Source organism: Aythya fuligula, chromosome 13 (assembly GCF_009819795.1).
Source record: "Aythya fuligula isolate bAytFul2 chromosome 13, bAytFul2.pri, whole genome shotgun sequence".
Classification (NCBI taxonomy): Eukaryota; Metazoa; Chordata; class Aves; order Anseriformes; family Anatidae; genus Aythya; species Aythya fuligula.
Window position 1 is genome coordinate 11582082 of NC_045571.1, and position 21229 is coordinate 11603310.

Sequence of the window (21229 nt, forward strand, 5' to 3'; positions counted from 1 at the left end):
AGTGCTAGCACCCAGCACAGCAACGGGGGGGCTGCGAGGCAGGCGGCCAGGCTGGGCAGAGCGGCCGTGCCCAGGTCTTGCTCCAGTCCCTGTGTCCCCCACTGCCAACCTTGGGGCAGCCTGCGGGGGCCACCGGGGTGCTTGTCCTGTGCTCACCCGGCTGGCGGGGCTGGGGGGAGCCTTCTGCAGGAGCAGCCACTGGAAGGAGCAGCCCCTGCGCTGGGCTGTGCAGCAAAGCGGGGTCAAGCAGCAGCAAGAACCCAGAGAGGGACGAGGCATCTCCTTCCCCATGGGGAGACGTGGAGAGTCCTCGGCACCAAACCCTGGGTCCCTGAAAGGGAACGAAACGAGAGGCCGACCCCTAGCTCGGTGCTGTGCCGCCGCCGCCCGCTCCGGCTGCTGCTGCAGAGCCGCCCTCCTCCCAGCAGCAGCGCGGCGGCGATGCAGAAGGCAGCCTCCAAGATGCCGCCTGGCGCAGGCTCAGCCGCCTCCCAGGGCCTGCAGAGGAGGGGGCCGCACACGGCACAGACAGAGGGGCTCTGCGCGCCCAGGGGCAGCCCCCAAACCACCCAACGGGGCTCAGTTTTTGGCATCTGGCCCCAGGGAGGATGAGGAGGGGGGCACGGTGCTCTCCTACCCCAGCCGTGGGTCCCTTGGTGGCTGCTGAGAGCACGCTGCGGGCGAGCAGAGCCCCATGGCCCAGGGGATGGGGGGCCCAGGCAGGCTGCTGCTCCCAGCCAGGAGCACCCCGGCCTGATCCTCATTGAAGGGGACAAGCAGCCGTGCCCAGAGGAAGTCGCCCCACACACAGCTGTCCGTTCTCATTAGGCAGGGAGCCCGTCTCCATCACTCCTGGCCAGCAGCACCTTCCCCCCACCACGCAGCACAGCAGGAGGCACGGCCAGGTGCAGGGAAGCTGCAGGGTGGGGATGAGCAGGGTGCACAGCTCCCCCCCAGCGAGGGAAGGGCTCAGCTCCAGCTCTTGCAGCAGCAGGAGCTGGGCACAGGGAGGCTCTGGCAGGTCAGGCTCCCTCCTGCCCATCAGCCTGAGCACATCTGAGGGCATCCCCCTTCCTCCTCCTTCCTCCCAGCTCCCACAGCCGGCCGCCTTCTTGTCCTCACGCTGCTGTGGCCCACCCTACATACTGGTAACAAACCAGTTCAGTGTATTTTTCCTTATAACTGGAGCTCTTTCATGAGGCCCCTGCAAGCCTCACAAGCTCCCACCCTCCTAGGGCAGAAGGAAAATACTGGTCCAGAAAATGTACTCAAGGAACTACTGCAGGTCAAGGGTGGCTCCCAGGTCCAACAGACAGCAGGAGGGGAGAGGACCAGCACTGAAACTAAGCGAAGCCAAAGCAGCCTGCCACACACAGACAGATGAGACTCCAGAGCAGCAGGCTGCATTAGCTGGGTCTGCAGGTGAGAATGCAGAACGTTACCCACCCAGAAAAGCACCGGGGCTGTCAGGAAGGAGCTAACAGATGAACCTTGGTGCTTACAAGCAAAACCGTGCTGAGAGAAGTACTCATCTGAGTGCATTCGGGCTGCAGCTCCTCCTAGATTGCAGAGGTGCCAGCTTGAGCGTCTCTGATACTGCTGTGGCTGGGAAGCTGGGCTTGTTGGGGCTCGGAACTTCTCTCATTTACCTCCCTCTTTGCTCTTAAACCTCTGTCCATTGTCCACATGCCAGAGACTGCTAGCAAAGCTCTAAATCAACATACAAAGCCTACGAAGTTTGCACAAACCCCAGAAAGCATGCGAACGCCAGCTTATGAAACAAATAAGGAAGAAAGGCTTTCCTTCCCAAACCAAAAGGCTTTGCCTCAGCAACACCCCCATTCACAAAAGCAGAAAATGCAGACATCAGTTCTGCTGAGAAAGAGATAAAGACCATGCGCAGGGTGCTGCTGGGCTGTACTGGGAGGCTGGGAGGAGCTCGAAGGAGGAAAAGCAGGCTCTGAATACACACTCCTTTTGCAAAGTAAGCTCTCTGTATTCATCCGAGAATGTCTGCAGTACAGGGTTCATCTGGTATAAATAAAGTACAAAATTTTACAATGTCTTAATCATTATTTTAACAAAAATACTAAAAACTGAGTAAAAACTGAAACCAAAGTGGGAAGGGAGACTATCGGCCACAAGGGATCTCCATAAACGTTTGTAGAAATTGGATAGTAAAAACACTTTCTCTGTACAATAAAACCATCCTCCTGGCATCTCCCTGTGAGACGGGCAGCGGCGGCACACAGCACTCGGGGCACGAGCCCCAGGACAGAGGCCGGGAGCAGTCCTGGTTTGCAGGTCAGGCTGAAGAGGCTGTATCCAGTCCACAGTGATGTCTCCCTCCTGGACCAGGCTGAAGTGCCCCAGATCAGTAGCGTCCAAAGGGGTTGTTGTTCTGCTGCGGCTGCGTATCTGTTGGGGTCAAGAGTTAGACAGTCACAAGGTTTGTTCTGCAAGCAGATTCCCCCCCTGTCACCAGTGCAGCTCCTAGAGGTATGTTGCAGTGTATGAGCAAAACCAAACATAACACGCTTACATCCTTTATGGCACTCCCTGTTCTGCTCACTTGTCTGAGGCTTTAGACAGGAGCACAGTCAGGACCCCCCTTTCTTTGAGGAAGAGACAGATAAGCACCAGTCCCAATCCCACAGCTTCTCCAGAAGAGACCTCTCAAGGCACACTTGGTGCACCACAACAAAGCTCTGAAAGATGGCAGCAAGTCAGGACGATGAGGCTGTGTGCAAATTATCTCTGTACTTTGAAAGAAAATCTGCCCTATAAGATTGCACAACACCAGGAGGCAAACAAGCTGTTCAGACAGCCAGTGTCAAATATTCATCCTGAGGTACACCCAGAAACCAGACTTAGCGAAGGTTTCAGGAACTCTCCTGACTCCCTGACAGTACGTAGGTACAAACGAACAACATACCCGAAGGACTTCCAGGTGGCACAGAAGGGATAGGAAACCCAGCAAGGTTTTATTAAAGAACCTCACAAACTTTCTGACTGCTGGGACTGATGCTTGGTGACGCACACTGCTCAGAAGTGTGCTTGGGCACTATGTGATTAATAAAATCTGTGAGCCTTTTCTTGAAGCACGTCAGCACGTCTTATGCTGCAGACTAAGTAAAAGGAGAGCAGTGTAACCCGAGGCTAGCCCGCCCTCTTTCTGTCTCAACTCTGCTGGACAGCAGCGTATTTAGGAATATCCTGGAGCCTCCTGACCCACCGTGAGCCCAAGGTATTCTTGTCCCCCTCCTACAAGATGTTCTTGGCTATGTCCTGCTTTCTGCTGCACCCCGGACACTGCAGGCAAGAACTCCAGATGGCTCTTGGTGGAGCTGATGCAAGCCCAGTGAGGTGGCATGGAAGCTGCACGCTGACACATGGCTGCATCGGACCCACGCATCCGTTCCATATAAAAACCCGCTCCGTTTGCTACACAGACAGGATAGGAAAATATGGCTATTCTGCTATATTCGGATACTTATATGAGATATTCCTCTACTTGAATGTCCTGGCTGGGATCCTTGCACAGACTTGTGGTTTGTGAAGCTGGCTAGCAGGAAATTTAGCACATTAAAACTTCTATTTGCTTTTTTTTGTTTGTTTTTGTCACAAGGATTAAGAACTTTATCAAGGACCAAGTGTAAGCACTATTGTTTGGCCATTATTTGTTGCAGACATCTGTTACATGTGAAAGTTATGCACAGAGGAAAGAAACACCTCCACCCGTGATTGTATCAAGCTTTCCCCAAGCACAAGCCTACTCTGAGGAATAACCAATTTAAGAAACTGAATTAACCAAGCAGATAGATCAAAATCTGCCAAATGTATTTTTACTTGACATCGAGCTGTAGGCATTCACGTCCTTGACTACCATGGAAATGGTGGCCCAGCAAGAAAAAAGGAGGGTTGTCAGCTCCCAACCACCAAGTTCCCAGCCCCCACCACACACACGTACAGCTAGCACACTGCAAAAACCCCGTGCAGCCCATTCGTAGGCATTTTCATAGCGTCGCTGCCATTTTTTGTGGCACAAAAGTCAGTAAGGTGACAGCAAAACAGCAGGTGGTTCAGAGGGGAACAGCACAGGCACCGAGTTCTGTTTCTAGCCCCCCAGCCAGCAGTTAAATACAGATTATAGGAATAGCTGCACAGTGCCAGACTACAAACATCATCTGTGCCATTACCCTGTCTGTGACAGCTGCCACAGAAGCCCACAGAACCCAGCAGGTATGAAGCAGTGCTTCCTGGAGTACCCTCCTTGCCTGCAAGAAGTCTTGTCCTGATCACATCTCTGGGTCACCCACCATGTGAATGCTGCAGGATTACAGCCTCCCTGAGCCCCTCAGAGGTCATCCACAGCAGAGGAAGCTTCTCCGAATGCTTTAAAGCTGCAGACTGAATCCTTCTGAGAAAACTGCATGACAGCCCCTACAAAGGCTCAGCTCTCTCATCCCTCTGCATGCAGCAGGTCTGGAAGGTTGCTCACATGCTGGCAGCACTGCCTGCCCTGCTGTCGTGCCCCTTTGGGCCAGGAGCTCAAAGTCCTGATGCCATTTCCCTGCCAACATCATTTATGGCCTCAGACAGACAGTTTGGCTTGGCCCAGCTTCCCTACACCAGGGCACCTGCAACGGGGAATGGCAGGGGAGAAGATTAGGGACAGGATCAAGAACACCAAGGCTTACTGGAAAGCTGCTGCTGAAGTTGTCGAACCAAAGCAGCCGTTTGCTGCTGCTGCTGTGTCTGCTGAAGGCCCTGGCGCTGGAACTGCAACGAGAGAAACGTGGTTACAGCCACACCACCTGGCTGGCACTCGCAGCATTCACACCAGCCACGGGAAGTGCAGGGGAGGGAGAAGGGAGTTGGGGGGGAGGATGCAGGTAGAGCACGGCTGGATTTGTGCTGGACTATCACATCCCTCATCTCCGAGGGAACACTCACAATGGGCTGCTGGGGGGGAAGAGCCTGCATCCCCAGCCCTGGGGGCTGGCCCTGCGCCTGTGGCTGAGGCACTGTGGAGACCTGGGGTTGCTGCTGCGGCTGTGGCTGCGGCGGAGGCGGCTGCTGCTGCTGTTGTTGTTGCTGTTGTTGCTGTTGCTGCTGCTGTTGTTGTTGCTGCTGCTGTTGCTGCTGGGAAGACAAAAGAGAAGGGGCCGTCAGGGACCTGTCTGGGCAACGCACAGGCAGGGCTGAAGGGAAAAGGGCGTTCTACCGCAGTAACAAATTCTTATACCACTTTCCTTACAAGTGCCTAAATTACACAAATTTCACCAGGACCCTGCCCCAGGCTGAGAAATTGCATGAAACACAGTGACAGTAACAAAATCCTGTAAGATGAGTTTTCAGCAGATGGCAGGAAGAGAACTACAAGTCTACTTGTCAGCTGGGGAATGACTAGGAGTAAACACAATACGAGAATGGAAAACAACTACGAGCTATCTCCGGAGGTTGGCCAGTTCATCTCTTGCCTCCTGGTAAGATCAGCAATACCTGCTTCACTGAGTATTTCCCTGACCTGTTCTCAAAATGTTTCCAGACATACCAGCACAGCTCCTGTAACCTCTCAATTCAATCCATTTCATGTTGCACACCTGGTTACTCCTACTGGAGTTTTCCTAGTCTATCTTGAATCTTGTACGTTAAGATTTAAGATCATTTCTTGTCCTACAGCCAAGGAATGTGAACAGGTAAGAGCTTTTTTTTGTGTGTGTGTTTGTTTGTTTTAAAAAGACAAAATCTGGGGACTCCCCTTGTCTCTCCTTCTCTAAGTTGAAGCCCAGCTATTATCAGCCTTTCCTCCTCAGAAGCATTCCCCAGCTCCTCAAGTTCTAACTGCCCTTCTCTGCCACTCCCGGCAGTGATGCTACATCTCAGTAACAGGACGTAGATAAAACTGGATGCAATGCTCCAACCTAGATGTTGACAGAACTAGATAAAGAAAGAAGAATACAGAGAGACAGAATATTCTGTTGAGGTAGTTTTAAACTCTCTAGGTCAACAGAAGAGTTTCTAGCAGAAACAGAACACCACTAAAACTATCATAAAAAAACATGGTGCTGATAGGTACAGTTCTGATCACTGGCTCAAAAGGGTAAGGTTCAAAGCTTGAACAGACTCAGAAAACAGACAAAAACGTATCAGAAGGGATGGTATCTTATGAGAGGAGGTCAGAAAAAAATGACCTACGAAAGATGCAAGTGCTCCCTAGGAATACGCTGGGTAAACAGCAGAGAGAAAGAACAGACAGTAAACAAGGACAAAAGAGCCAGGACACAGCAGAGAGTAATAACTGGGTACAAGAACCGCTCACAAACACAATGAAGCTTGGATCAAGGATTCTACCCGTCAAAGGGAGTGAGTTTCTAGACCAGCCTCCTAACTTTCATCTTCAGCCAATTTGGGTCCCTTGGGTTCATGAAATGGATACTGTGACCTCAATAAGCAGGTAACTGACTCAATGAGCCTGGAGACCCTCCTCCTGATTTCATGTCCTGCCTCCTTGCAACAGCTGACTACCGCCCATGGCAAACAAAAGGCCATGCTTCCTTTCTACAAGCTACTGCATGTGACAGTCAACTCAAGCATCAAGAGTCTGTTCTGCATCTGGTATGCTCCTGATAATACAGCAAGAGTCACTGTAACTGCAGAGATTTTGGGCACTCCACATTTTTTGAGTAACCAAGCAACGTCAGCTAAAAGCTGAAGGTACACGTTAAGTTACTGAGCTAGGAAAACTGCTAGCAACTTGTCTGAGTATGTTCTTTCCCTAAATACAAGCGATGGAGAATGCTAAAAGAAACCCACTGAATAGTCAGAAGGTGCTACTCATCAAAAGCTGCTGACCACGCTACAGGCAGTCTCTTGTCCAGTACAAGGCAGCAATTCCCAAATACCGCTGACTGTGGCACTCTGCAGAAACCACTGTCTTGCTCAGGCTCCCCTCAGAAAACTAAGTGTCATCACTACATTTGTGAAAACATAGACATGCCCCTAAAACTGATCTTATAAAGAATGACTGCCTGCCCTGGTATGGGCAGGGAGAGGGGGGTTCATTTTGTTTCTAGCTCCTGCAACACTTAATTTCTAAGACAGTTAGCAGTTTGCATGACCTTATGGGCCCAAACTGAGCAGGAAGAGGTAGGATGCAAGCCACAGAGGACTAAACAGATCTTTTGTGCTCTTAACTTTCTTTTAACCTCACGCTGGGTGACTGGCAAGAGGCAGTGCCTCAGGAACTGCCAACTCCACGGAAGGGAGAACTGCCTAGCAAAGCATTACAGACAGGCCCCAAGAGCTGACATCCCTCTGGGCACACCGGGGCAGAGCACAGTGTTACTGACAGAGGACAGCATTTGGTAAGTCCTCTCCAGCTCCAGTGGCCTTTGTCCCAGCAGCAACCACTCACCCTCAGCATCTGCTGCTGCTGTTGCTGCTGCTGCCTCAGGTACTGCTGCTGCTGCTGGTCAGGCAGTATTTGGCTGGGTCGAATTCCTGAGGGGACTCCTTGTGGACCCAAATGGTTCATCCCACTCATCATGGGGGCCTGCTGTATCGACTGGTGAGGGAATCTGCAAAAGAAAAGGACAAGCCCATGGAGTAAAAGATTCACAGGCAGCTAGCTTATCTAATCGAAACCCAACTGCTGCCATCAAGACAGCTCAAACAGCTGCTTGCAACCCGTGCTGCTTCTCTGCAGAAAGGTGAGGGACACCAGGGACCTTCAAGGGCTCCATCCAACCTGCTTTTCCAGAAGCCCTAAGTAATGGTATATGGCCCGCTGTTCTGCACTGTCTCACTGACAGATTTATGCCTGCCCAGGAGCAATGGAACTACCATATCACACCTTCAGAAGGCAAGCTGCTGGCTAGATTTAAATTCAAAAAAATTGTGACTTTCCCAGGTCATTTACTTCATACTTCACAATTTCATCTTTCTCTGGTTAGTAACACCAACTCCTGCCTGCAGCTAGCATCTCTGAATTTCATCCTATCTCTCTGTTTCTTCTCGGGACTGAAAGCTGGATAAAGATGCTCCCCGAGGGTGTAAAGGACTCGGATGCTGTGTAACGCAGCATGGAGAATAGGCTTTTCACAGATTGCTGTTCAAGTTGTCTGGACAGAGCAGGGAAGCCCTTGATGAAATACAGCTTATTAACATCCAGTAGGGTGGGAGGTACCTCTGTGTGTTGCCCAAGGTGTGCCCGTAGCCTGGAGCCTGCTGGTGCACATAGCCACTTGGTCTCTGCTGCATCTGCCTAACAGGATCCACCAGGGCAGGATTAGAGCTGGGGTGGGAATTCTGATAGGGCTGGCCAGAGTACGTAGGAGGTACCATCGTGCCTGACTGGGAGGGGTGCTGCTGAAGGCCTATGTGGGAGACGTAAGATGTGTAACCCTGAAATGAAATAAACAAAACCTTTGTTAGTCACGGAGCAGCATCTATTCTCCTGTAAAGGCGGTCACAAGACAGTTCATCTCTGGGATTCAGATTTGTGCTGGCCAGAAAATGAGTGAAAAGAGACAAGAGATTCCAGGACTTAACAGCAGAAATACAGACACTGCCATGTGCCATACCAAGACTCCAGTTTTACCTGTGGTCACTTCCACTTACCTGGGAGGGCTGCAGTGTTCCATAGGATGGGGTTGGAGCCATCTGGCGTACTGGCTGCTGTCCCATTATGCCTTGGCCCTGCTGGAAGGCAACATAGGAACAGTTTTTTCAACTTCTCCAAAGGCCAGGACACTGCTGCCCTCTCCTCAGCAGTCCCCCCATACCAGACAAGGAGCTTCACTGCTGAAACTAAAAGGCTGCTTCGTGGCACCCAGATGCTACTGACATTTGCCTCGCCCTGACTTGGGACAAACAGGCCGTTACCATCCCACCTCTCACTGCCCAACAGCTGCAAGACATCCCCAGTGCACCTCACTCAGTCTCCACCAACTGTTGGACAAATGGATCCAGCAAAACCATTGGCAAACACAGAGCTGCCCAGAGGAACAAACACCTTTTGAGGGCAGAAACAGAGACAGGGTTGGAGAGTTCTGGCTAGAGTGGACAGTGGCAGCCAACAGCTAGGACTTGCCGTGCTATGGGGCCCAACAAGAGCACATCTCTGACTTACCAACTTTGCTTGAAGCTGCTGCCTCAGTATCTGTCCCTGGGACACTGGAGGTTGTTGTCTGTACACCGCTGGCTTGTAGGAGGGGTCGATGCCCATCATGCTCCCCATCCCTGAAGGCAGCACCCCACTATATGGAGGACGACTCTGAACAAGTTTCCCCAATGGCATGCGCACAGGTCTGTAGGATGTATCCAGGCGAGGGCCACCTGCAAGAGGAAAAGAAACAGACTGACTAGGCACGTGCTGTCCTTGAGCCTTGCAGCTCCAGAATAACCGTTCATCACTGTATCTGGATACATGACAGGCAGAAGGGCAAGTGTGTGTAGAACCATCTCACAAGGGTTCTTACAAGAGGTTCCCAAAGACTTGCCCCACTCTCACCTCCCCTGCACACCTACCTGCTGGAAGAGGCTGATTCTGGGCATAGAGACCCACCGGTGACTGCCCATAGGCTAGCCTAGACATAGTGCTTCCCCCCTGGTGATGCAAGAGGTCTGTAGGCATGCCAACTCCATAGGAAACCCCTCGGCTGGGACCCAACACAAAATCCTGCAAGGATCAAGAAGGGAATAAGAGAGATCAGCATGCACTGCAAATTCATGAACGGATCAAGCATATTAAAGACTTGCAAAGTTCACAGGAAGCAGCCAGGGTCAGTCACTGCTTGCCCTGCCCCAGGCTAGTAGAAACAGGACAGAGCTCCAGTGCTCCCATCTGAGAAGAAACATATCCCATCTTCACCACCACTGCTTTCAGGCTCCTTAGAAAGACTAAAGGGAGTGCTCAACTAAAGGGAGTGCTCAGAGTTGGACTAATGGGGTTGGACACAGGAGGTCCGTATCTGTTGGGCAGTCATTTACCTCGCTTTTGCTGGCAGACTGGTTGCGTTTCTTGGTTTTGCTCTGTTTCTTCTTGCGTTCTTCAGTAGAGGTGGCAGGATTGGAGCTGGTTTTATCAGCCTTGGTTGGTTCCACAGCTTTCTTCTCCGGCTCTAAAGTCACAGGTGTAGGAGGCTCCTCCTCTTCAGGAGGCAATGGCAATGGCTCCAGGTAATAACTGCGGGGCTTGGGTTTCAAGTGCGTGTGGTACAGAAGAAGTCTCTGCTGCTCCTCAAATCTAGACACCTTGCGGTCCACCCGGACTGTCCCAAACCATCCCCAGGACAGAGGGGCTGAGTGCTTTAAGCCTTCAAACAGATCCCAAGGGGAAATCTTCTGCTTTGTAGAGACTTGCAAACCCTTGAAATCAAAAGAAATAAGAACCACTAAGCCCCTATTCTTTCTCCTACTACAGGAAACTACACTTCCATCAGACTCCATTCCACATGTTCCAGGACAAAAAAAAAAGACAACCTGAGCCCTTACTAGTGGTAAGGGCTTACAAGGGGGGGTTTTGCTCTTCCTCAGGGCAAAGCAGTCATTTCTAAAAACCTTCATCAAAAACTGCCATTCTCCTTCATTCCACCTCTGACAGTCTCCTGCCACACACTGACAGTACCCGTTATGTCATGTGACAGAGATTAGATTTTTTTTTTTGCTTCATACAGCCACGAGCACAAAACAAAAGTTAAAATAATTTCTCAGGCCATAGCAGCAGGTATTGCTGAGCATTAACACCCAGCCTTGCCCTTTTCAGACATAGTTATGCACCAGCTTGCCTGTGTGCAGCCAGCCATTTCAAGCTCGGCAGGCAACAAGGTGCTGCATACTGATGCCTCCCAAGCAGCGGAGACTCACGGCATCAGAAGACAAGGCGAAACCTGCGCTCAGGAGCTGTGAGGCAGACAGCAAAGCTTCACTTACCTCCTTCTTGAATATGGAGTCAAATCCAGCTATTTTATTGCCTTTGGTGTCAATGAGGGATCCCTGAGGTTCGCAGGTGATGACATCTCGGGTCTGCTTGGGAAGTGGCAGGAGCTGTCGTACCTTCTCCAGGCTGTCAGACTGCCGGTCCCCCAGCTCTTTCTGCACGAGTGGAGTAGAGAAAACTTCAAGAATTGCTCAGAAAAAAACAACACCCAAAGCCGACCTGTGCCTTTAGTGGTGTCAGCCTCCACCTCTGCATTCCCTGTCATCTCTGTACTGTTCAGCCCAAGGCCCACAGAGCCACTAGGGCAACTCTTACTGCTTTTCTAAACAGCAACAGGACTAGTACAATGTGAGACAGGTAAATCTGCAGAGTTGGATGACCACAATGCAGCACACAGCTCCCTGTACAAGGCCTGGTGTCTCTCACCCTGAGTTTCTTGACGAGATTCATGTACGCCCGCTTGTTTTCCTCCATGCTGCCCTGAGAAATGCTGGACATATCAGCAGCCAGGGTGCCATTGATGAGAACACTCAACATGTCCAAGACAGTAGTGAAGAGCTCGCTGTTGGTCAGAGCAGAAAGGCCAAAGTCACAGAAGAACCAGACAAAGCCCTGGCCATCACACTAACACCAAACACTATTAGACTGCTAGGAATTCTGCCTACAGCCAGAAGCATCAAGCACTCTTCAGCCTCCCACAGTAATCCTCCTTTTGGTTATATGCTGCCAGGTGTCCACACTTCAGTCAAGTGCAGTATCACAGATTAAGAATGGCCTCCTGCCCACCCCTTCAGCTTATCTGAAAAGCAGATCCAGACTCAGCTCTCCCCAGCTTCTCTCTCTGCATCTGGAAAGCAGAGTTTGCTCTTGGTATGTTGGAAGAGTATACTTGGACACTAGGACCTAAGTTACAGCCTGCTATTACTCCAAAGTCTCCTTCACCTGTCACAGTGCTTCCAACAGAGCGCCTAGAGAGACAGCTAGCTCACACAGGGGAAGGGGCTGTGCTAATGAATGCCTGAATGCCTCCCTAGGGAACCATACAGATCAGAAGTCAGCCAGATAGTTACTTGTTTGACTGCATGTCCACGGTGCCACTGCTGATGATGTCCAGGAGAAGCACAGCCCATTCGGTTGTCTGCTGCGTACTGCGTTGAACCGTGTCAAACATGCCTCCCACCTGACAGAGAAGAGCAGTTTAGTCAAAAATACACCAAAAAGAAACACTAAGACTTAAAAGTCAGAAGGAAGCCTAAACCAGAGCAACTCCTGGGCTACGGCAACTCCTTCTGAGAGCTCAAGGAGACTGCAGTCAACAGGGCAAACCTCAGATACAAGTAGTCACAATGGGGAGCACAAAAGCATTACAATGAGAAGGCAATACTGGGAGCAGCCTGCATGGCACGTCTCTGAAATGGAGACCACGATTGTGGATTTCATCCTGGTTCAATAGAACAAGGAAGTTTTTCCACACATCCTATACCACTCAGGGTTTAAAACCCAGCAGCAGGGGTGACCCTCACTTCAAGACATTTATAGCCCTGCCAACGTGTGCGCTCTCCAAAAAAGGGGGAAAAAAAGGCACCAAACTATTCACTTCATATGGTTAACCTCTTTTTTGCAACTGCTCACCAAGTTCAGTCGTAACTTCAGGGCTTCATGCATCAGCTGCTTGGCTTTGCAGTCATCTTGATACTGATCTTCCCGCCAATTCGTAACGATCTAAGATTTAGAACAGAGGACAGACCTCATGTGTTGTATGCTGAAGTTTATAGAGAGCAGCTTGTGCTATCCGATGACTGGTGACTCAGAGAGGTCAGCTGAAGCACCCTGTATCAACCCTGGTAAGATCTTTGCCTTACTGAGTACAAAGACAGACAGACAACATCTCCAAGGACATGCCAACAGCCTGTCTGCTCAGGAGTGAGCCTTTGAGGAAAGTGAGGGGAGAAGAAAGACACCTACCTGCTGGACCTGACTGTACAGAGAGGTGAGGAGGCCTTCCCGCTGCTCATCCTGTCCCTTCAGGCAAGTTAGCACCAGTGACAGAAACGGCTGCTGGCTCAGGAGGGACATGCTGCAGAGAGGACAGCGATGTAACTATGCTGCCAGGCTGGGGGATCAGCACAGCAAGCAAGGCCTGCCCTCTCCCCACGACTCACCTCTTCTGCTTCTGGCGGTCCCGCTCTTTGCGGGATGATGACCCCAGATGTTGTCCTTTCTCCAGTTCTTCTCCAGCAGCTTTCAGCACATGGCCCTGCACTGACGTTGGGAGCTTGGCAATCAGAGGGGCCACCAGCCACACTCCTGATCTCTCCAGGGAACTGTGACAACACAAAAGAGAAAAGCAGTTTGTAATCCAACCTATGATTCAAGTTGTCTACAGGACAACTTCATGCTGAGACACCTACCTGAGGATGGGTTTGGATTTGTTACTGGCTGGTGTAGCACTTGCTGAGCTACTGAGATTGTTGACTCCATTGCCAGCAGAACTAGCAGAGCTGGTCTCTGCTGACTGCTGGAATACCTCAATAGTGGCCTTGGCTATATTTTCCAACAAGGAGTTCATCTCCTGGAGATAGGGAAGAAACGAGAGTTAAGTCCTGCTCTGAAAGCACCCACTGATAGGGCTTCCACATTTAAACACATTTAAACTCGGTAGAAATCTAGATTGCCAGCTCCCCCATGAACGCTTCTCTTTGAGTCTCAGACTCCTCACATCCATCTCATGCTTTGTTTTCACAAGCCAGACTCACCAACGCATGCTCTTTCTTTTCTCCCTATTCTCACTTCTGCCAGGTCACCAACCTACCACCTCACCAGCAGCCACTTCAATGCTGGCAGCACCCATCCCTGCATGGTCGCACTGAGCAGAAACTCACATTGTTTGCAGTCTGCTTAATCATCAGCTGCAGCTCCAGCGAGGACTGCCTCATGGTCCACTGGTCCAGATTCTGCAACACACACACACACACTTCGTATGAGTCCTTATCTCAGTTCAAACTATGTCCTCAACCCATGCCCTCAGCTCCCATGATAATGAGTCTCAGATCCCTCGGAGAGGGCTGCACCACTCAGATAGCGCCGACTCCACCATCCTGATGTCACATCAGGCAGTTACTAGATCATTCCTGGACTCTGGCAGGAGCCTGCACCTGTAAGATGCGTTTAATCCTCTGCCGCTGAGGATTTTCTCCTTCCTCGTTGTCCAGCAATCGGTGTGGATAACAGATCAGCTGCATCAGCCTCTGGGCCTGTGTGCTGCTCAGGACGGGATCCTGCAAGTCATTGCTGTCTTCACAGAGGGACTTGAGACATCGCTCCCCTACCCACTCCTGCAGGATGAAGGCAGAGTTAGAACAGTTAAACTCACTACTGATACCAAACTGGTGCTTCTGCTTTCAGTATCAGATAGATGTAGGGAAAACAAACTCCTAAGAACCTTATTAGTACGCCGTAATGCCTGATAATCGTTTTTCTTCATGAACTGCACTATCCTGATTCAGCAGGCATCAGGCACAGCACAGCAATCATGACAAAGAAAATATCAACTCTGACAAATCAGCTGTTGAGAAGCACAGTAGCTGCTGTTTCCTTTGATGAAGTATTAGCATGATTTAACACTACACAGTCACTGCCATGCCCAGACTTTATTGACTTTGCCACTTGGGCTCAAAGGTCAGAAGGGATCACTTAAATTTATTTAGTCCATTTCTTGTGCAAAAACCCTAGGACTGTGCTAAATTAAATAACTCAGGGCTGCAGCTAAGGCTAAACTAGAATGTGTCTTAAGGAAAAGCACATCCCTTAACTCTCAGATGATAATGGAAAACACACTGCCATCCTCAGTGAAAAACATTCACCTTGCTTCTCACTGCCTGGAAGGGAAAATAACTGACTGGATACAAGATGTTTATAAAGTCACTAATCATGAGGAGAAGGTGGACAGAAAACTATTATTGTCAGCCTCTCAATTTCAGTTGGTGGCCTCTAAACATATTATCAGGTGGCAATTTCCAAAACAAATATGAGGTAGATACTTCTTTATGTAATTCACAGTTAACCTGAAGCATTCATTACTGCAGGATTTTTTCATATTGAAAATCAATTAGGCTAATTCATGAAAATTAAAATCTACAGAGGACTGCTATGTAAGCACTTCTGCAGCTGCATATCAAGCCGGATCAGAGAATTCTTCCACTGAGAAGTGACAGCCAGAGGAGATTAGAGGAGTAATAAGGACCCAGTTCATGAAGCACAGGTGCTGATGCTAAGCCTAGAAAGCTGGGAATGGCCCCTCTTTCCAGTAGGCAGTAGTCTGAGCACTAAGTAGAGCACGAAGACTGGAAAGACTAAGTCTGACTTGAAACCCTTGTGAAAGCACAGCCTAAGTCTTCAGTGACCTCACCCCAAAATACAACTCTGCTTTGCCAGTGCATGTGGACCTGGCGATTCCTCCAACGCCTATCACATTTTTTCTCTTCACTACACCATTCTTCTCAAAATTTCGCTTCCTTGTATATGTAATATACACATCCTTGGGAACACCCTTTTTGCCACTTGCCTACCTTTCTAAAAGAATTCAGTGGGACTTGTCTGCAATCATCCCTTTATTAGGATAATCTTACAAGTAGGTATTAAGTCAACTACCATTTTTGTCTCAAGGGACTAACAGCCTCTTTCTCACCAAGATTTTTTTTTTCTTTAAATAGGACAGTCACCTCCACAGGCTCCATGCTACTGAAACGGAGTCCTTCATCTCTCCCTTCACCGGAGAGCACAATGAACACCTTTTCCAAGCGCTACGGACAACTCTACTATCCCAACCACCAGACTCAAGTTAGCAGCTGTGTCTCAAGCCTCCCTCTTGGCTTCCACTTGTGACTCTGTGTCTTATCACAGTTAAAACGTAATTAATCTTTTCAAAGGGAAAATCATCATTACGTGTACTAATCTGAACAGGCTAAAGGGCAGGCCGATAATTTGGTTACAAACATTAGCACCTATGAAACCTTTACCTTAATTCTATAATCTACTCCTTTTCCCTACACCATCATGACAATGTCTAATATAAAATACATACCTGAATATGATAGAGCTTTTATTTATTTATTTATTTATTTTTGAGTTTGAGAAATCACCATCTATAGCTTAAGGCATTCCATAGGCATTTCAGAATGGATACTGTGAGTTCTACAGCATCTGTTGCTCACACTGGAGGTGCTAATGATAAACGTAATATTTTACCCACCCTTCACAGCTGCAGGAGCTCTGGCACAACTCGGTGGTATTCACTGTTGTCTGCTCAAATACTCGCTCCTATATAACCAGTTCTGCCAACCATTGCTGTATTGATACCTGACATGCTGCTATTCCTTTCCATACATGTTCTATTTGCTGTGGGTCCTTCCCACATAAGACTGGGACTAGTAAGGGAAGATTTACTTCTGTTAATGTTATAGTCAGGTTTCAGCAGCACCAAGTATGTTGTATTTGTGCTCCTAAATAGGCAGCTCCAATTCTTCTTTGGTCAGCTGGTAACGCTGCTATATATTGAGCCATTTAACAAAAACAACAGCATCACAAAGCACAAGGATAACACAGTACTAAGTGGAATGTGCACTTCAAATTGCAACACTGCATCTTCCCTGTTGACAGAACAAATTTGTAACCACGGCCAAAGCCACCCTTCAACACCCATTTTCATACAGCAGTAGTAACAGGCACTCCAGTCTGGAACTAAGTATCTTATTAGCCAGGTTTCAGTTCCTCAAATGTCAATTTTCCTCAAAGGAACAGAAATACTGGTGCTGTCAGATTGGGGCTGAGCAAAAGATTTTTGGTTTTGTTTCTTTAATTAACTGAACAGGGCACTGCAAAGCCCAGGGATACATTAACAGCCTAGCTGCTAGCAACACTTAAGCTGTTTTCTGAGAGGCACCATTTATCACTTCAACAAGCTGTCTGTCTTATTCTTATCTTCTATGCCTCCGGCACACATCTCAGCAAACCACTCCCAGCACTCCCCTCCTTGGACACGAGCCTTGTGCCACTGCCAGAGCAAAGGGGATGTGCAGTCCCTGCATACTGCAACACCTACTTCTTGACAGCTGTTTGCCTTTTTCTTTTCCCCTAATGGTGAGCGCCATCACGTGGCAGAACCCCAGCTGGTTCTTTACTGATACTTCAAAGAAATACCTGCCAAACACAAGCTGCAGAAAGCCACATGGAATGTATCTATCTGCAGAAGAGATAAGGACAAGCGCAGGGATGGGACAGACTCACCTGTTGACAGATACTCCTTAGTACATACTTGGCATAAATATCCAGGCTAGCTGTTTCTACAGTTACTACCCGACCACCAGCCTTCCTGGTGCCCAACTCATCGTCCATGAGATCATCGACACCTCCAGGATGGGAAAAGCCAGAGCCTTTCAGTTCTGCATCTCCTACAAGGAAAGAGAAAGTCGTACTTAATCATCAATGCCAAACCCAAAGCCTGATCCACAAAACATCCTGAGCTTTTGAAGAACGCTCCCTGTGACCAGTGATCTCTCTGCAGGTAAGAGATACAAAAAAGCAGGCTTACAGCTCAGCCAGAGGGCTTCAGACAGAGAAGACACACAGCCACCAAAACAGATCTCCTCTCAGTCCTTCAGCACAGCCAGCACACGTGTACCCCCGTGCAATACAGTACTGGCTCCCTCTGCCCCAGAAGACATTCTTACAGGTGCAGGCTAACACAAGCAGGTACACACCCAGAACAAAGACAGCTTTCAGTACTGCAAAGACTGCTCCATCCACAATACGGTTCTGGGAAGCTGCCAGTAAGTGACGGTCACAAGAAGAACGGATTCCCACCGTGGGTTTGTCTGCAAAGAGGACAATAAGGAAGGGCAATACTCATCAAGAGAGAAAGGCACAGACTTCAGAGCTGCCTGTATTATGTGCCAGCCAGTACCACAGAATCAAGCTCAGAGAATCCTGAGGCTAGTCCTTTTCCCAGCTGTAACATGGGGTCAATTTAATTAAGCTTCATGCAGCACAGTGCCAATCATGCTGTGACAACTGAACCATGAAATCCAAATGGGGAGCAGTGGCTGTGTCATGAACTCTAAGCTCCAACAGTACCCTAACCTAGAATACGGGCTGGGTTTAGAGATCTGAGCTATCAGGATACTGATGAGGAGCCAAAAACAGAGCTTCCTGGACTCGTTCCATTATCAGACAAAAAGGGAGTGCTGTAAAATAACAGCTTCTGGCACCGAGCTAAGAAGCTGTACAAAGCTCTAGACAAAAAGAAAAAAAAGTGATCATTACTCTAATGGCTTAGTGACAGCAAGGCCACCTCTACTGGTGGGTTCCTGGCCTCCAGAGCTTCCTCCCCCAACATGCCAGGCTACCAGAGGGTGGCATAAATGGAAGGATATTGTTCTTTGTCCTCTGCAGAAAGCAGTCTATCATGCTTTGCCCGCTTTATTCAAAGCGAGCAGGTCATCTCTAATCATAGGGTCCAGCATTTCTTTTCTTGGGGTGCAAGAGCCTCAGTACTTTCACAATAAAGAAAGGCTCTACTTCCATTCACTTACTGCCATCTTGCTGGCATGGGTTCAGCTGTGGAGTCTTAAACAGATGGAGTAAAATCCGGCAGGTCAGACGTGCCCCTGGTTCTGAGTCCTGTTCACTGCAGGCTATGTAAAGAAAACAGTCAACTGAGATTTCTTAAGTACTGGGACAGCTGACTCTCAATCCAAAAGCTATTCACAGTGCACTGCCCTGGAGCAGCCAGTTGAGAAGCTGCAGCAGCCTCATTGTATTTACAGATACAGAGCATGTGCAGCAATTAACATGCAAGTGAGCAAATACATCAGTATTATTCCCAGTGACATGCGCTGCATTCTGCTTGCTCTCTCTTCCCAACTTCACCCTGCCAGAGTCTAGACGTTGCAACCCCCAGAGCAAAGCTAGGAAGGCTGGTGTCGGAATAAGGCAGGGTGACCCAAGAGGTCAGCTGGCTGCTGTAGCCAAAACGCTAACCCAAACCATCAGCAGGAACTGCACTGCTGGCATTCAGAGCTGAGCACACTGGTCAGACAGTGTGGCTGATCACATCTCTCTCTGCTTATTTCAGCTTTCACACAAACTCCGGAGAGCAAGACATTGAAAACCCTTAGCATAACCATTTTTTTTGATGGAAAACAAAAGGTCAGAAACTCTCTAAAGCAAAGTGTTCAGTTTTTAAGTACTATGCTATAAAGAATCAGAAGCAGGTTTCACAGCTATGGGGTTCATCAAGTATTCATTACGCACAGCCCCTTGGGCTAGCACTGGCAGTAAGACCAGCTTTCTGCAGGGATGCACTTACCAGCATTGAGGAGTGAGGGGATAGCAGCACAGCGAATCAGGTCCTCCAGCAGCAAGCACTGCCGGGCAATGAGAATGGCAACAAAGGTGGCCAAGGAATCATGGAAAGATAAGTCACTGACCTGGAAGAGAGGAGATCAGCCAGTGATCACAACAGCCTCTGCCTCATTCCCTCTATCACCAATTCCTCAGCTTGACTAGGAGCTGGGGGGTAGAAGTGCCCATAACCCCAGATCAACATTCATGATCAGCCCAGGCTGCAACAAGCACCAAAAGATAGCCCTGGCATTCAAGGCCTTCTCCCATCCTCAGAAGACAAAGCTTCCATCCCTCCACCATTCCTGCCTCCTCCCGATGGATCCCTCCACTCCTGTTTCAGTTCCGTTCCCCCCTTTTGAATGTTTGCACTTGCATCAACGTTGCAGAGGAGATCATTGAATCCGCAGGTCCCGTTATTGGAGGAACAACACAAAGCTTTGAGCACGCCCAGCCACTCGGCACTTAGAGACTTGCAGTAGCCTGTCAGCTCAGCACACAGGATGGCAATGTCATTCACCCTGTTAAATAAATAAATAAATAAAAGCAGAGGGTTGGCGTTGCTTCTCATGCACACAGTTAGGTCAGTGATTCTCTAAGGCACCACAGCTTTGGCTCCTTCTTCCTGCCACCCCAAGACAGCCAAGCAAGGGCTTTCTTAGCCTCACCTAAAAAAGTTACTGTCTCGATAGAACGATGAAAGCTCTGCCACTCACCTGTCTGGATCGTGGTGCCCCACACACACGTGCATAAGTGCATTACAGACAAAACTGTAGCGGTTGGCTGGATTTTCATTGAGGCTCTTGCCCAGGTTGGTGTACGTAAAGTTATGTGCAGATGGATTTTCAATAGTGTCAATCATGAACTCCGGTTCCCAGAGCATGTTGGAGTCAGATGGCTCAACATTGCAGTAGATTGTGTTCTTCACCTTGGAGCAGAAGTCACTAAACGGGATAGGAAAGAGATTAGAAACAAAGAAAAAAAAAGCCCTGCTTCTACTGAACTCCGATAAGCAAAGCAATCCTGTGTAAGATAAACCCAGCCCTGGGCAAGAACGTGTGGAGATTTGAGATCAGTTTGTATGAGAAAGACTCTCCCAGAAGACTGAGGGCGGTTCTTTCTTCAGGAGGCACCTGGAAGTTACTGGGGGTGGGGCTCAGCAAACACAGCATGAGAATGGGCATTCCAGGTCAGACCACAGCAACTCCTAGCTCAGACTTTGGTGCCAAGACAGTTGATGCCCAGATAAAAGCTTAAGAACAAGGAAGGTATGTGGCAATAGTGCCCCAGCATCCTTCCCGACCCTGCTGCAATTTATGGCTCAGAAACCTTCGGAGTTAGAGATAACGCTCGCCTCAACAGATTATCCTCCTACAAATTATCCACCTGCTTTTTGAATTCAGCAGATTTTTGGTGTTTACAACATGGCACGAGTTCCACAGTTACCTATGAGAACAACGAAGTTTATTCTTTTGCTCTGAACCTACCCCTTGTTATTTTCTAATCACAGCTTTTTGTGCTTTTAATGTAAGACATATTGAACACTCAGTTTCTTTTCCGTATGAACCAAAACTTCTGCCAGTTCCCCTAGTTCTCTTCTACAGGGAGGAGACTCACTCTACTAAGCAGTTCCTCATAGATGTGTAATTCCAAACCACTGGTCATCCATCTGCTCACCATCCCTCAGACTTAAGTCCACCACATGCTGTTTGGAATCAGGTGCCCAAAGCCACAAGGCACAGCTGCACCATGATTCATATTGTGGCTCAATGACGCCCTCTGTTCTGTTCTCCATTCCTTTCCAAACTATACCTAACATTTAATTTGCTTTTTGACTGCTATTGAACATCTAGAGAATATTTTTATTGATGTATCTACTACAAG

At 49.0% G+C, this 21229-nt stretch overlaps 1 protein-coding gene across 1 annotated transcript in view; it reads right to left on the bottom strand.

The window, feature by feature from the left end:
* Positions 1–1994: 1994 nt before the first annotated feature.
* MED12 (mediator complex subunit 12) overlaps positions 1995–21229 on the bottom strand; it is a 37033-nt gene continuing 17798 nt past the window's right edge. The window contains exons 21-45 of the mRNA XM_032196303.1: positions 20062–20289; positions 19722–19866; positions 19311–19431; positions 18535–18636; positions 17704–17817; positions 17231–17394; positions 14101–14280; positions 13828–13899; positions 13357–13517; positions 13108–13269; positions 12911–13022; positions 12578–12667; positions 12016–12125; positions 11372–11507; positions 10939–11100; positions 9997–10374; positions 9535–9685; positions 9137–9342; positions 8626–8706; positions 8192–8409; positions 7421–7583; positions 5506–5508; positions 4957–5145; positions 4701–4782; positions 1995–2418 (exon numbers count right to left, since the gene is read on the bottom strand). Coding sequence (XP_032052194.1) covers positions 2375–2418; positions 4701–4782; positions 4957–5145; positions 5506–5508; positions 7421–7583; positions 8192–8409; positions 8626–8706; positions 9137–9342; positions 9535–9685; positions 9997–10374; positions 10939–11100; positions 11372–11507; positions 12016–12125; positions 12578–12667; positions 12911–13022; positions 13108–13269; positions 13357–13517; positions 13828–13899; positions 14101–14280; positions 17231–17394; positions 17704–17817; positions 18535–18636; positions 19311–19431; positions 19722–19866; positions 20062–20289 — 3574 coding nt within the window. The 3' untranslated portion in view covers positions 1995–2374. The remainder of the gene's footprint in view (positions 2419–4700; positions 4783–4956; positions 5146–5505; positions 5509–7420; positions 7584–8191; positions 8410–8625; positions 8707–9136; positions 9343–9534; positions 9686–9996; positions 10375–10938; positions 11101–11371; positions 11508–12015; positions 12126–12577; positions 12668–12910; positions 13023–13107; positions 13270–13356; positions 13518–13827; positions 13900–14100; positions 14281–17230; positions 17395–17703; positions 17818–18534; positions 18637–19310; positions 19432–19721; positions 19867–20061; positions 20290–21229) is intronic.